We start from the raw sequence: 16,703 nt of genomic DNA on the forward strand, positions 1-16,703 counted from the left end.
AGTCATATTCCATAAATCAGTTCTGCTGAGGCTCATTAGAAAATTGACACCACTTAGCAACAGGTTTGTATGAAAAAATAAAATTTTTCAATCGGTCTGACATAATATCCTATTTTTAAATGTCACGCTTTGATTAACTGTGAATAAAAAAATTGTGATTAACAGATTTCATTCATCCATCCGAGTATTTAACCTCTTTGTGTGTCATTTAGTCACGAAGCTCCTGAAATAAATGGACTGTTCAATAAGATTTGAATTTATTGAATGGGTCTGTACATGTTAGGTTGCACCGAAGAAGCCGCAAAGCCAGTGATTTACAAAATAATGCATTAAGGCATTTTAATTCACAAGAGAAAAAATCTATATAATCAAATCTTTTTTCTTTTAACTGAAAGTCAGAAAACCCCTTTCCCTCCATGAAAATGTATAAATATAAACATCTTACCGTCATATTTCCTCTAGTTTGATCACTTAAGTTCAATTAACCCTCTCAGGCTCAAATTACTTGCAGACTAGCTAAGTAGCATTTAGCAACATCTGCTTGGAGAGGGTTAAATACCACTGAAACATTCAAAAGACAAAAAAAAAAAATCAACAAGATATTTCAATGTAATATTTATTTTTGCACCAACCAAAAAAACAAAACAAAAATACAAATCTTGGTGCAAAAGATAAATTCCCATTTAGGACACTGACAGCAAAAGAGCAATGCTAAAACCAAAAAGAAACGTCACCTACAACAGCAAAGGACTATAAACACCAATAAAAGCAATTCTTGAGTAAAAACAACAACAAACAACCAGTTCATTTCAAAAACAACATCAGTGGGGAACCAACACGACAGCAAAGATGCAATAATGTTTCATCTGGCACAGAAATATCAGCAAAACCGATTCGCAAACATACATAAAAACACACACTCTCTCTCGCTCTCTCTCACACACACAGGGCTGGAATTCAACAAGAGCTAAAATCATGATAAACCCACAACCACAGCATTAAAAAAAGAATCAAGGATGTAATAAATATCAGCAAAAATCACTGTTAAAGCTGAAATGTGTTTAATCGCTCAACTGACAACATTTAAGAAGTCCACTAAAACAAAGATATACCTTTGAGACTCCTGTCAAACCATAACTCATTACATGATCAGTTTCGGTTTAAAAAAAAATATCATTACTTTCATCAAAAAGTTGTGTTTGGAGTTCCGAAGCGTTTTAAAACCACCTCAGAAAGAAAAAGTCATCAGATGACAGGTCTCAACATCGCCGTGGCGCTGGGAAAAGCAGAAAGACGAAGGCATTGTGTGCGGCTGAAGATACCATCTTCTATCAGTCGGGTACGAAAATATAGAAAACCGCATGCTAGACTGAAATAAACGTGAGATTCAATTCGACCAGCTTGTTTGTGTTTTGACAGCTGCAACTCCTGAACACCTAAAAAATAAAAATTCAACTCCGCGGATCAAAACTCCCAGAGTTGAATAATTTGAGACAAGAGCCCTGCCCGGAGCTGGTAGTGTACCGGAAGTGCAGCACCTTTAGCATGAAAACCGACTCCGACTACGTCCCGACACTCACTCTGTACATATTCAAACGACACATAAACATCACAGAATAAATCCCTCTGTGTGAAATCCCTGCAGCCACTCTATGCGTTTGCGATAATTTGATCATCGACATTCTCTGCTGATAGTGCAAACGGCTCAAATCTGCCCTCAAACGTAACCTGTAAAGTTCATTTCTTTTGTGATCGTGCGGTGGAGAACATGTGAAGGAGCGTTTGACTGATTACAGATAAATCAACGACTGAAAGGCTGGTTCGCTTGCAGCGCCTTCTTATTCACAGAGTCGCTGGAATTATGGCTTCTCCTCATTAATGGCTCGTTTTTTTGCCTCCCTTTCCTCCTCCGACCAGGCGCTGCTTTGTTGCCTCAGTGAGGATAAACTGATTGTGCTGAGAAGAAAAATACTGAACAGGAATTCAAATCCTCAAGGGCACATCCTCTCTTTTCAACAAAATACACGTTTGGTTTGAGTGGAGTGCAGCAGGAGGAACCAAGATTATTTTCCACTAAAACTGCCGTTGTACCCGCAACCACTGCTTCTATCCGTCAGTGTGGGTTTGTTTGTGTTTTTGACTTTTTTGTTTTTTTTGTTTAGCTAGCACTGACCCCACCGGCAGACACCATGTCCTCAGTGTTAGGATACGCCTCTTGTTTTTTGTTTTTCTTTGTTTTCTCAGCGTTGCGCCAGCCGCATCATTTGGGCTTGGTGTGCTTCGGGGTAACAGTCTGCTTGTTCTGCTCTTTGGATGCCGAGGAGGAGGTGGAGGAGGAGGACGAGGAAGAGGAGGAGCTCCATCGGGTCTCCACGCCCGTGCTCGTCATCTTGAGCTTGCGTCGCTTTGCCAGGGGGGCGTTGTCGACGCTTTTCAGGAAAAAGCCTTCCCTCTTGCAACGGTTAAAAGCCTGTTGTACCAAAAAGAAGAAGAAAAAATAGTACTCACATTTTTCTTGCCAAAAATGTGTCCATTTTTTTTTTGCAAATGTTTTCTGTTGGTTTTTATTGTAATTTAAAATCCAAGTATAGAAATAAAAAGGTGGATTTTTAAAACTTTCTTAATGTAGCTATTCCTCAAAATGAGAAGTTGTCTCATATATAAATGACTCTTTGGACTGTGAAGGTTGCAGAATCCTGGTCCAACATAAAATCATCACAATACACTTAACAGTTTAGAATTACAATGTTTAAGTAGTATACATACTTTTTATTTGCTTCATTTAAAGTAAAGTCCAACATTATTTTAGTCATTTATCATCCTAGCAATTATTCTGACAATGAGATACAAAAAAAAACCCAAAAAATAAATAAATAACGTTTCATTCTGCAGATTTTTTTAAATGTAGTATTAAAAATACATGATATAAAGCAAATAATTTATTTCCTTTTTTAAATAAACATTTCAAGGCTTAAAATGCAAAAACAGCATTCCTTTAGTATGTGTTCCATCATTTGTATCTTTTTGAGTAACTGATTAATAATTGGATGAAAAGTGGAAGATCTTATTGATTTATTTTTATAGAATTTGAACCAGGTGAAGCTAACACTTCATAAACTAAGACTTTATAAGCTCTGTGTAGAAAATATGGTAACACTTTATTTGACGGGTTGTGAATAAGACGGTCATGACGCCGTCATAAACATGACATAACACCTGTCATGAACATGAGGAAGTCTTCATGAATATATATGACTTGTCATAAAGTCTCATTCGGTAAATCACTTTAGCTTTATTAATACAAAGCTACATAATTTTTAAAGTTTAATCAGCAATACTTTTATAACAAATTTATGTCAGATTATGATTTGTCATAGAGAGATTTTGAATGTCAACTTTGTATTAAAAGTGTCATTATTTACCGAATGACACTTTATGACAACAGTCATAAATATTCATAAAGACTTCCTCATGTTCATGACAGGTGTTATGTCACGTTTATGACTGTGTCATAACAGTCTTATGCACAACCCGTCAAATAAAGTGTTACCTAAAATATTTACAGAAAAAAAGTTTTTCATATTTAAGGCAAAATTTATATTTTTTTTGTACAGTTTTTGGCCTAATTACTGCTACAATTACGTTGTTCTTTCAGCAATTGGAATGTTGCTTTTTTTATCTATATACTAGTTAATGATTAATCAATTAGTAAATAATGAATTTCAGCCCAACATAAAAAGCAGTTACCTTGTATGTAGCGTTCACATAGGTACGGACTGTTGGCCCGCTGGATTCCAACACATCAGGAGTGCACAGCGGAGTGGTGGACATGGACGCTCCGCCTTGCAGCCAGCTGTTCTCCTTCAGATCGGAGAGTTTCAGGCGTCTCTCTGGATCCACAGTCAAAAGTCCTGAAGATAAAACGCATCACAACAGGCTTAAAGGATACAATCACATGCCATTTATGCTCCCTTATTACTGGACTGGCATCACCACCACCACTAGAAATGCGTCACTGACAGCGCTAACCTTTAACAAGCTCTTTGGCGTCCTCTGACACACCCTTCCACGCCTCCCCGTCCAACGAGAAATCTCCCTCCTTTATCTTCTGCATGATGTCGACGGCGTACGATGAGGTCATCCCACGCTGCTCGCTCTGAAACGGCACCTGGCCCGACAGCATGGTGTACTGCAGGACGCACACAGGCTCATTAGCGCTAACTGCTGTTACTTAGCCGCGACACATGTCGCATAACCAGGCTGTGCCGGCTCAATTACCAAGATGACCCCTACACTCCAGAGGTCGCAGGACTTGTCGTATCCCGCGCTCTCAAAAAGCTCCGGAGCGGCATACTGCAGCGTGAAGCAGGGCGTCTGCAGAGGGGCGCTGCCCGCAGGACACAGGCGGGCGAAGCCGAAGTCGATGACTTTCAGCACAGAGTCCTCGCCCTCGTCGGTAAACAGCACGTTCTGAAAGGTCAACAAGAAAGGTCAACCCACGTCGCGCGCTGTTGGGTGGGAGCATTCTGCTACCTGCGTTCCTGCAGGTTGAACCAACTCAAATTTAAGACTCTTTTCTGACCATTTTCAATGACAATTACGACCTCCATCAAGACAGAAATGTACAAAAGACAACAGCATATTTTATATGTGTATAAAGACACAACAATGTAAAATTATTGAGGAAAAAATTGTAATTCTAGTCAGATCCAACTATGTACTGCGTTGTGTTTTTTCATTATAGCTGTGTCTGTGCGCGAACACCTGCTCTCTGTTCGGTTTTCCTTTTCTTCTCCTTCTCGGACGTCATTCTCTTTATACTAACAACTTGGTCGAAATAAAGCTCTTCAGATGTTTGACCACCGTGCTTAAAATCCACTAAACCTCCGACTTCAGAGTTTGTGTCGCACCAAAATGCTGCTCTTTTATCAGTGCCAGTAGCAGCAGTGCTGACCGATTTCTCGGGAACGATAGCCACACCTGGGGATCAAAACGGTGACATGTTTGTAGGTCTCGACAGTCACTCTGTGCTGCTCAGACATGGTTCTCTATAGTGTATACTGCCAACCTTTAGCAATACAGGTTTGTAAGGTTCACAACAAATCACCTAGTGCATTTTTTAGCTCAGAGGATAACAAGTCAAGAAGACCCGAGTAGAAAAAAGATGAACGCAATCAAGATCTCTGAGGTTGACTCGAGCCGTAGCCTCACAGAAAAGTCCCGCAAGAAAAAATAAAAACAACATGGACGTTAAATGGTCCAGCCAAGACAAAATTTAAGACCTGTGATTAACGTATTGAAGGCCAAGGTGTATTTTTTCAGTAATGTAAGACTTTTTAAGGATACGCAGACACCCTGTGCTGGAATAATTGAAATAAATAGGCTAAACAAATAAAAACTGAAAAGCCACACCTCAGGTTTTAGGTCTCTGTGCACCACTCCAGCGTCGTGCATGAAGCTGACCGCTGAGACCAGGCTCTGCAGCAGCTGACTGGCCTCTGCCTCCCCAAACAGCTTCTTCTTCTTGATCCTCTCCAGTAACTCTCCGCCTCGCAGGAGCTCCATCACTAAATACGTGTGATACTGACAGAGCAGAAGATGTGCAGCAGAAAAAATATATAGATAAGTCGTTCTGTTGTACAATATTGTACAATATTATCACAATATATGTAGCGCAAAATACAAATAAAATTTAATTGAAGTTGGGCTTGTTTCTGACCCCAATTCTTTCAAAATAAAACCAAAGTAAAAAGCAACCGTTCTGGGCAGGTGAATCTGCCACCTTCTTGCTGAAAAAGATATTAATTATTGATGCAATTTATTTATAATTCCAAGTTAGGATTTGAAACATTTTAGGAAGCCAAAGAAGGATACAAAATCTAATTGAAATGTTGCACAGTAAAAATATGCAGCATCCAGGGTTAGAAATTGTGGAAGGTTCCTGAAATGAAGAAATGCTGAAAAGAAAAGTGATCAAATCTAAGAATTGAATACATTGTCATGTATTTGATTCTGAGATCTAAGGTGTTGGTCCCTTTAAGGTAGTGAAGGCAGAGCAACGTACGAGGAAGGAAAAGGTAGAGAGGAGGCTCAGCTGTTTTACTGTTAGTGTGATAAAGTTCTACCCTGCAAAGTTTCCATAAAATTTTTCCTTACAAACTTCCAACACTTTTCTGTACTCTAAATCCTAAGAGTCCTCAACTCTCTTACGACTCTTTTTTTTTTTAATATCCAAATACAAAAGTTTACTGCTGATATTTTCTACACTTGTAGAATTGTAGAAATAGGCTTTAAAATCAATCCAGTAAAAAACAGAAACAGTAAAAAAAGATGTTGGTGGATAGATTCATCACCGAAAACATTCACGCACTCTTACGGGGAAACCAAGACGCTGCGGATTAAGAGGTGTACTAAGGTGTTGGCAACAAGAGAATACTCAAACTACAAAAACTGATAAGCTAAACAAATAAGAACTGGAAAACCACACCTCAGGTTTAAGGCCTCTGTGCACCACTCGGGCGTTGTGTTGTCGTTAGGTTTCCCGGAATTACGTGAAAATACAATAAAATGTGTATTTATCTTCTGATAGTTTGGTGTTTGGAGTTGTTTGTACCCGCACATATATGAATGTGAAAACAAAAAGTCTGTGATCCAAAAGAATTTATTGTATTTATATGTCAGTGACCAACAGAAACGTCACATAACTATTAAACTTTTCTGCGGTGAAAAGCACTTTTGTTCCGTTATAGTTTTTGTTTTTCTTGCACCAGAGAAGTTCTGTTGACTCCTGCTGAAATAATTACGTCTACTTTTCTCAAAACAGAGGCATAAATTTTAAGTAACATCTCATTTCATTGGATAAAAAGACATTTTTACAGAGATAAAGTATGTGGTCTGAAAAATGTATTTAAAGTCTTTTCCTATTTATTTTTCTATTAAATTCCAGACTTTGTAGGAACCCTGAATTTAAAAAGGCGTTTTGTTTTCTTGTCTCAGCTGGCAGTGGTTTTTTTAGGCCTGTCCCGTTTGATGTTTTGTCTGTCCATTGGCTGTCGACATGGTGGTTTCCGTACCTGATCTGTGAAGACGTCATACAGCTTGACGATGTTGGGGTGAGCTTCACACTGCCTCAGGGCAGCAATCTCCCTCTGAGTATTCGCCTCCATTCTGACAAATAGGAAAACAAGACGAGTGTGAAAAACGCTTGCACGTGAAACAGCTGAGTGCATCTCAAATAGCGACATACTAAGGGCGCAGACTGTCCTCTCACCTGCGGCTGACGATCTTAACGGCGTAGTCGTGGCCGCTCTGCTTGTGTCTGCATTTCCTGCACACGGAGAAACTCCCCTCGCCCAGTGGAGGACCATGGAGATCCAGCTCATAGTGCTGGAAGAACTGGGATTCCTGAACAAACATTAGTGACGAGGACAAGCTTTTGGTATCCAGCGATCACGATGCAAGAAGGTATGTTACCACATTAAGCTCAAGATTATTCATTATTTACAGGTAAAAGCTTAAAGCTGCAGCTTTTGTAAACGTTATATTGTTCACATATTTGTCAAGACTGTTGCACTTTCCTGACCATATGAGAGATAATCTGTGCGTGTACAGTGCCTGATTGACAACTCTAAGACCCTCCCCCTGGCTCTGATTGGTTGTTTCTAACTGGGAGTGGTGCATTTCTGCACATGGCTGTAGGACCACAGAGGGGAGGCAGGCCTAATTCAATTTTTTCACAGATCATCTGTTTCATGTCGAGAAGTAGTGACAGTTTTATGAATTATGTAGAATTTTATATATATATATATATATATATATATATATATATATATATATATATATATATATATATATATATATATATATATATATATATATATATATATATATATATATATAAGTTACATACTGCAGCTGTCATTCAAACACTAAATTTGTTTCTGAAAGGAAATTAGATAAAATAGGAAAAAAGCAGTGTCACCTTCAAGTTTATTTAAATTAAAGTCTATTTAAAAACATACATGTTGAAAATTATTAATACCCTTCTCAATAATAAATGAATCTTGATTATTTGCATTACATCAAACATAACAACTGAGAAGCCTCGCAACTGGCTTTAGTTCATCCAATACATTTTCTTAATTTCTATAAGCTTGATATTTTATTGTTTTTATACATGAGGGCAGGAAATCAACCAGCCAAAACTGACTTATGTGGTAAAAAGTTAAATTAGAAGAAATATTTTCCACTGCAACTGATTTCTTGATAAAATATATTTCTCTTTTGCAGAAGGCAACACCTACTTCTGCTTTAACTATTTCCAAACGTGGACCCAGATGAGCCTCCACCCATACCTTTAACATTGCACTTTGCTGGACAGAAGCAGAAGCTGGTCGCTCTGCTCCAATCTGACATTCGACAAAGTCTCCCATCACGGCGTTCTTGTTGAACAAAATGGAAGGAGCAATAAATGAGTAGCCCTAGAAACAAAGATGAAGAGTTGGGTGTCAGAGACAATATGAGACACGAACGTGTCTGATAAGAGTGTTATCTAACTTTTCAGACTTCCTATTTCCCAGACAGCAGCTGAAGATGAGGACTTACCTGGAAGAGGCGGTCTGTGCTGGGGGGCGTACTCGCCGGGGAGTAGACAGGGTCCATTCCGGTGAACTCTTCAGCAAAGTTGCCCACATCGAGCTCACTTTTCAGCTCCGGTTTGAATGGACTTGGCACCTTCTTCTGTGCTAAGTCAGACCAGTTCAGTCCCTGTGAGGGAGCAGTGAACATGTTTCATAAAAAAAATTCTCAGACCTTCTAGATAATTTCTTAAGTTTACAAAAGTTCACAATGAATTCACAGCAGTAACACAGAAGTAAGGCTTATAAAACAAACTGGATGGATGGGAAGAAAAATTAGGGAATGTCAGCAAAGGGTAAGTATGAAGGAAGGACCTTGAAGAAGGGATGAGCTTTGATATCCTCGGCTCCTCTGGGCCCAGAGCCAAGTCTCTTATGTGGATCCTTCACCAATAGCTTCCTCAGCAGGTCCTTGGCAACTGGTCCAATCATGGAGGGGAACGGTGGATCGCAGCGCAGGATACGTCTGACAGGAAAAAGGTAAACGGGTTTTAAAATGACTTTTTCCTAGATCCCACTCTGTTGTCCTCTGAAACAAGAAACAACACAATTTTCCAAACTTTTTGCTACAGAAGCAATTTGGGTGACTTCAGAATGGAACGAGGTGACCTAATCCGTGAGCGTTCATTTAGGAGCAGCACTTACTTCGACACTTCACTCTGGGAGTTCCTTTCTCCCTCCAAGGTGAAAGGAGAAGCTCCTGTCAGCAGCTCGAACATCAGGATCCCCAGGCTCCACCAATCTACAGACTATAGAACAGAAGAGGGAGAAAGCAAGCTTAAAGACAGGCATGGAAAGGCCCAGACCGGAACTGAACTGGGACTGCTGCAGAATGAATGAATCTTGATGCCCAGTGAAGATGTCACCTTGCCGTGGCCCGTCTTCCCCCGAATGATTTCTGGAGCCATGTATTCGATGGTGCCGCAGAAAGAGTAAGTCCTTCCTTTCTGCAACAAGACGAAGCCACAAAAAAAAAGGGATTTACTTCACGCAGGAAGAGGATAGTAATCTGCCATCGTGGGTTTGGGTTACGCACGTCTTCTTCCAGAAACTCTTTGCTGAGCCCGAAGTCGGTCAAAACCACGTGGCCGTCGCTGTCTAGAAGGATGTTTTCCAGCTTGATGTCTCGGTACACGATCCCAAGCTGCACAAAACCATTTACATTAAGTGAGTAAAAATAACATGCACAAAAAGTATTGAGTAGAGGTGAGAAAACTGCATTGCTAGCATCTTTTCTAAGTAAGAATCAGTTTTATTTACTGGGGGAGAAAAAGATAAAATCAACAATCTCAACAATTTCTACTGGTTTTCAGAAAGTATTTGTTCTTATTTGAACATGTTTCGCATTTGCGATATTTTGATAATATTCACCCCTGTGCCCCTCCCTCACCTGTTGCCCTCGAGATTTCTCATAATTGTATTTTAACGATTATGAGAAAGACAAAGTCAATTGTGAAAACGGATGTGAAAAAAAGCTTTTTGGATTTCACACATCATTCTTGTGAAAGGGCCTCTGCTTTTTTTTCACAGTATAGCACAATTTTGACATTTGCTGAACAAAAAAAAAAAAAAAGCAAAACTATAAAATAAATACTGAAATAGCTGAACATGCAGCTGATGTTCCCCAGAAAGACCAGCCAGCCACAAAAAAACGATACAACAGCCGTCGGTGGAAAGGATCTGTGTTGGTTGTAATTTTGGTTCTGTGACGGGATGTTGTAGGGAAATGTTTCTGTTCACTGTTCAGGCTGAATTTTAATTAATTACCTCCTGGATTTATTGATGCGTGTTAATGTAAACAAATGGCATGGAGTCTCAGAGGAGCAGTCAAAGCTGTGGCATTTATAGAATCATTGTAAACTCTCATAAATGAGGATGAGAATGATTACCCTCCACAGTTGTTTGTTAGCTGAATGTAAGTGGAGGGGTGCTATTTGGGCATCAGAGAATGTGACGAATACTGCTTGATAATATTTTTACATTCAATGCACAATGCTTTGTCCTATTGCCAATAAAACAAACAAAAATAAACAAGCAAACTGACATAAACATGTTTTTGGAAGATGTCAACCCTGTCCACATTCCATGAGCGTTTAGCCATCCTGTCCTAAAGGAAGTTACCTTTTAAGTACATACTTTGCCTAAGTTGATCAAAATCTAAATATGTGGTGCAGGAGTTGGTGCTGTTGCCTAGCAGCATGAAGCTCCCAGGTTTGCACCTTTGCAGAGGCTCTTTCTGCTTGTTCCACCTGTGCCTCTCTGGGTTCACGCTGGCTTCCTCCCACGCCTCAGAAACACGACTGTTCACTTAATCGGTCTCTCTACATTGTGATGTGACAGACTGGCGTGTCTCCTTGGCCACAGGCTGGTGGAGCATCCGCCCTCAACCCCGCGCGGTCGGTCGGGTACGGGTGATAGACGGAGCCATCGTGTTACTGACTGTTGCTTTAAAGTTTAGAGAAAATACCGTAGCACCTTTGGTATTACTACTCAAGGTTATGAAAGCAATGGATTTTAATACCTGCTTGTGCTTTGTGTCTACTGTTATGTCACAGGCAAATCGACAGAGATTCCATTAGCAGAGGAGAAATACTGGAAGCAACACAGATCAGTCAGTTATTCTTAGCTTGCTGTGACTACTTTCTTCAGCTTATAGCATTCAGGTATTGTAAAATGTGCTTGTGGGATGGTAAATTGCTTTATTTTGCTATTGGAATCATCTTTTTTTTCTGATTAGCAAGAATTAGCTCTTCCCTTGTATATCAACCCTGAAAATAGGGAGAAAAATGAGAGGCGGATCTAATTTGTTTCTCTTGCAGCTTTACAGTTTCATCAAATCCTAAAGATTGGCTTCACCTCCTGGAGGGCTACACCCTAAAAAAAATAGAATTCACTATTGCTATGCCACAAAAGCCAGCAGCGATAAACTGAGGAATGCTTTTAAAAAGAAATCTGACTTCCGGCTTCCCACCAACATTTAACAATCAGTTATCAAAAGAACATGCAAGATGGTGACTAAATTCAACAGTGCAGCTGCCACCCTGGGATATGAGCACAACTAACAGCTATGGGAGTTGCGTAACACTATTAGGTAATCACTTCCTCGAGCCAGAGTGTGTTTCACACAATGAACACCAAAGGAGACTTCTCTCCTTGAAGAATAAAGTCAACAGCTGCAGAAAAAAAAAGCTGCAAGTCAAGCAAAGTCCAGTCAGCTCACTTGTGTTGTGAGTTCAACAAAAGTGTATGTAAATCAAAGTTAACGATAAAAGAGAACGATATATAAAAACCACCGAGGAATAGAGAGTGAATGTATGGATTTAACCAACTTTTGAATGTGGTGGGGGAAATAAAGAACGGCTCCGTTCAGGCGTTAAAGTCACCCACACTCACCTTGTGCAGATGCTCCAGAGCGAGAATTATTTCCCCGATATAAATCCGCACCGCTTCCTCAGAAAAGTGATCTCGCTGGTACAGGTGAGTAAACATTTCACCACCGCTCACATAGTCTGTAGTCGCACACAAGAACAAATGAAGAGGGGGCGTGAAAGGGATATGGTGCAAAGAAATAAACAAGCTGCAAAAAATGTAAATAAAAATGTAGGCAAGAAAAATAAAAACGCAGAGTCAGACAGAAAGACGAATCTGTTTTGACAGATTCGGTGTTTTGACAGCTGATCTTTGATTGTCTCACCCAAGATGAGGTGCAGCTTGCTCTGAGTTTGAAAGGCGTAGTGAAGGGTGACCAGGAAGGGAGACTGGCGGATGTGCTCCAGCACCTGCCGCTCGGTGCGAGTGTGTTCTGTCGTCTTCGCTTTCTGAACGATCGCCGCTTTCTTTAAAACCTGAGACAAGTAACAGAAGCAGAAGACACATGAGAACATGAATATGGTCTGTTAGTATTCTATCGTAGCTCTTACTGTGAAATTAAGGTTTTTGTTGCTCTACTGAAAATTGAACCTTTCCTTCCGTCTCAGGTCTTTCCAAACCTCTAACAGGTTTTCTCTAATTTGATCTGCTTATCAAATCTGACCAGTTTTCCTCTTCCAGCTAAAGAAAAGCTTCCTCACAGCATGACGCTGCCCACATCATGTAATGTCAGCATGTCGGCCAAAAACTTTTCCCAATTCTGGCCTCATTTACCCAAAGTACCTTCTTCTAGTTAGCTTGTGAAGAACTGCAAACACACTTCTTAACACACCACATATTTGAGATTTTTTAATAAAATTCCATTGACTCTTAAGTCATATCCTTCAGCTGATCCTGCAACTTAACAGTCCAGAGCGACATATGCGCTGTTTTCTTTCTTTTTCTAGTCCGGAGAATACGGTAATTTTAACATTTGAAAATGTGGGAAAATTCTATATTCTTGTAATGTGTTAAAAAAAAAAACAAGACAAGCACAAACTCTTTACATCATATGAGGAATTTTACCTTCATTGCATACAGCTGACCCTCGTCGTGGCCGGTGTTCTTCCGAACCAAAAACACCTTTCCATAAGCTAGAAGGACACAAAATTCATAGCTATTTAAATTTCAGCTTGTTAAAACAAAAACAAAACAAAAAAAATGGTGAATTTTCATGGTTTTATCATTTCTGGAGATACATAGTCGTCAAAAATGCTCAAATCTGACAGTTTAGTGTATTTTCTGTAGATTTTATTTTGCACTTTGATTCCACTGATTGAGGATCTGACTCCTGCGAAGATTTTTAGTTTTCATGAAACATGACGGAAGATTTACGGAATAAAACCGAGGAGAGATCTCCTCGTCTAATAGTTGTTGGTATCACATAAGCACATAAATGAGGAAAAAACAAAAAACAGCTTTAAATGGACAGTTTACAAAGTGGTAACAAAATGCTCCAGAGGCAGATATGATCAGACACATGGCTGGGCTCAAAATTTTAAAACTTAAGCTAAACATATGCAAAATCCTTTAGGTACAACATAATTATGAAGGTGTTTTTTTGTTTGTTTGTTTTTTTACAGACAGAGCATGTGAAGTCAGAAATAGCACAATTTGGTTTGATAATTTAACATTAAACTATTTTTACTGCTATCTTAACGATGCACTTTTTAAAAAAAGAAACATGTTAGCGCTGTATCGCCCAGATAATGTTGAATTATTCTTGTTCTCTATGTTTTCTTTACCATCTGTAAAGTTGGACAAAAGGTTCTACCACAAGTTCACAGCAAGATTAGATTGTGGCTTCTTTGAGAAAACATCCCAGTTTTCTCAAAGAAGCCACTTCTTATAATTTCTTATAATTGTCTTTCTTATAATTTGGCAACTTTGTCAGTCAAAACAAAAAGTATGTGGGTGGAGAAAACATTACTTATTTAATAATAATAAAAAAAGGTTAAAATTGATCAGCATTTTATTATTTTCTGAGGAAGGAGTTATTTTTACTTATAGTTTGTGATCATCATCTTTTTGCATGATCCGGTTTGGACAGATATAGTCCCATTGTATTTGAAAAACTCTCCATAAACTGAGGGACTGCAAGAGATCCTGTGGCTGCAAAACAACCTTTAGCTTATTATGGGAGTCCTTGCTGGTCAAAATGAGACTTTTGCACAGTGTGTCTTATCTAGTATTTAACAAACATCCCTATTTAGGTCTGATTTGAGCAAAAATGTCTCTTCAGAAGCTTACCTCCGGTGCCCAAAACCTTGAGAAGCTCAAAGTTCTCCATGCCAACCCTTTCAGTGTGACCTGTGAGGTTAGCTAGGAGGAAAAAGCAAAAAAAAAAAAAAAGTTTTTAAAATGCATTTTGAAAAGGTGAATACAAACTGTTTTTAACAAATCTGAGTGTAAAACAATTTACGCATCACTTTGTTCTTGAAACATTAGCATTGCAATTCAATACTGAGGATAGCTAATAAAAAAACAAAAATCATGTTGGCTGATTATGATTAGATCAGACTACGGTCCAGTTTAATACTGTGATATTAGGAGTGAGCAATGTAGACTTATAATTTTATCATGATATTTTGTGGTACTACTGAGTTGACCATAACACTTTTTGCTAAAAATACAACTTAATACTTCTTATTTAAGTGACTGTGTGGCTGTGACTGCATGCTTGTGGTGTTAATAGTGCCACAAACCCTGTTCCTGAAAGCCATTCCCACCCCAAATGCATTTTTAACTGTATTAATATTCATTCTCTCGTAGAGTAAATGGTGACAAAAATAGTAATAAAATAAAATACACATTTTAGTCATTGTCTATAACATTAATAATCAAAAATTGATTTGAGATTGATAAAAAAAATTAAGACATTTTTCGCAATAAATAAACAAATAAATGCCCACCCCTCTGTGATATATGCATGATTATATGAGGCGCGCATACTAAATAGTACCAACAACACAACACACACATATACACTGCTCAAAAAAATAAAGGGAGCACTCAAATAACACATCCTAGATCTGAATGAATGAAATAAATATGAAAATAATTTCAACCTGTTGTTTGTTCCATTTGCACAACGGCAGGTGATATTGTCAATCAGTGTTGCTTTCTAAGCAGTTTGATTTCACAGAAGTTTGATTTACTTGGAGTTATAGTGTTATTTGAGTGTTCCCTTTATTTTTTTGAGCAGTATATATATTAAAAAAGAAAACCCTTGAAAACAAGAGATTTTTTTCAAGAGCTCATTTAATTTGCATGCAGTGCCTTTCAAGTGGAATATTCCATCTCATTGAGGTTATGTGATAGACCAATACAACAAAGTGCATAACTGTGAAGTGGAAGAAACAGGACATATGTTTTTAAAAATAAATCTGAAAAGTGTGGCCTGCATTTGCATTTAGAGGTATTGCATAAACACTGAATAAAATCCAGCGCAATCAAATAAAACCCATACAAAATCCAGGTCAAAATCTGCCTGAGAACAGGTGGAAAGACTTAAACACCTATGTTCACAGATGTTCTTCGTGGTTGATTTAACACCTTTATCAAGAGGAGGAAAAAATTATAATCTTTTCTAATTTTTATTAACAATAACATTTGGAAACACATTTATCATTTTCATTCCACTTCACAATAATGTTGTAATTATTTAATTTGTAAATTAAAATCCTAATAATGTACTCACCGTCCTTTAAGGGAAGCAAAATAGAGACGCCTACTATAATCTGGTTCCTTCTAATAATCATTTCATTCCAAAGTACAATTTTGTACAATTTTTCTTTATTTAAGATAAGTTACCTAGTGCAGTTTAGTGATACAAATCACTTCTTTATGCAACAGGTGTCCTGAAGAAACAAATTGCAAATGTAAATGTTTTTTTTTTCTTCACAATATCACAATAATAAATCCGTATCGCCCATCCCTTGCTTCATAGTCGTCTCTTCACCAGTGATTTTAGCTTAAGCAATACTTGTTCATCAGCATTTCTTCATTTTAAGAAAAAGAAAATATGTGTGAACAGTGTTGGTCCATTTCTCATACGTAAATCTGACTTACCATTGGTAATTTGATGCTTGACAGTGCAGGCCTTCTCATTAGATTTCCCATCGGAGTCGTCACTGCTGTCAGATGTGTCCCCAGACATAATTTTAACGGGGAAAACAGCCTGTGTGAACTGATTTAATGAACCCAGATGCTAACTGACTGCCGACTACAAGCTCTGTAAGTAAAAAAAAAAAAAAAAAATCTCTACTGTTGATGCATTGCGAGGAACGCGGGGATTATCGAAATGACAGGACCAGTGTGTTTTCGAGGCAGCTGGGTTGAGGTTAATCCCCATGCGTTTGACATCCTGGTGTTTAGCATTGTTTGTTACTCATGTGATTGGCCGAAATCGGAGGGGGGAGAGAAAAAAAAACAAAACAAAAACAAAAAAACAAGGACGTGTTGCTTCTGCGGTTCTTCAAGCTTTGTTACGGCTGTCTAATCTTCACCAACATTTAGAGGAAACAACAGCGGCGCTTTCAATTTCTGCCACCGAATACGTTTGTGCTACTTTTAATTTGAACGCACTGCAGTTAGCGTTAGCCGCGCGACAGCAGTTATTATTCAAAAGGGGGCTAATAGTTACTTTGTAATAACCTA

At 38.6% G+C, this 16,703-nt stretch overlaps 1 protein-coding gene across 1 annotated transcript; it reads right to left on the minus strand.

Annotated features, from left to right (window-relative positions):
* Window positions 1–235: 235 nt before the first annotated feature.
* Window positions 236–16,643, minus strand: rps6ka4 (ribosomal protein S6 kinase, polypeptide 4). The gene is made up of 18 exons (XM_055043301.1): window positions 16,116–16,643; window positions 14,295–14,366; window positions 13,071–13,138; window positions 12,331–12,481; window positions 12,030–12,145; window positions 9,673–9,780; window positions 9,503–9,583; window positions 9,282–9,385; window positions 8,952–9,102; window positions 8,605–8,766; window positions 8,355–8,480; window positions 7,271–7,404; window positions 7,074–7,167; window positions 5,413–5,583; window positions 4,279–4,470; window positions 4,030–4,189; window positions 3,748–3,911; window positions 236–2,470 (listed from the first exon to the last, which is right to left on the minus strand). The coding sequence occupies exons 1-18, from the start codon at window positions 16,201–16,203 to the stop codon at window positions 2,261–2,263; spliced, it is 2,352 nt and encodes a 783-aa protein (XP_054899276.1). The 5' UTR covers window positions 16,204–16,643; the 3' UTR covers window positions 236–2,260.
* Between the last annotated feature and the right edge of the window lie 60 nt (window positions 16,644–16,703).

This window comes from Poeciliopsis prolifica, unplaced genomic scaffold (genome assembly GCF_027474105.1).
Source record: "Poeciliopsis prolifica strain line A6 unplaced genomic scaffold, Auburn_PproV2 SCAFFOLD019, whole genome shotgun sequence".
Classification (NCBI taxonomy): Eukaryota; Metazoa; Chordata; class Actinopteri; order Cyprinodontiformes; family Poeciliidae; genus Poeciliopsis; species Poeciliopsis prolifica.

Excerpts from the sequence above, each read along its gene's own strand:
- rps6ka4 (XM_055043301.1), bottom strand. The coding sequence starts at position 16,203 with ATGTCTGGGGACACATCTGACAGCAGTGACGACTCCGATGGGAAATCT. Across the intron at positions 13,139-14,294 it reads CAAGGTTTTGGGCACCGGAG|CTTATGGAAAGGTGTTTTTG; the intron begins GTAAGCTTCTGA and ends GTGTCCTTCTAG. Across the intron at positions 2,471-3,747 it reads ATGTGAACGCTACATACAAG|GCTTTTAACCGTTGCAAGAG; the intron begins GTAACTGCTTTT and ends TTGGTACAACAG.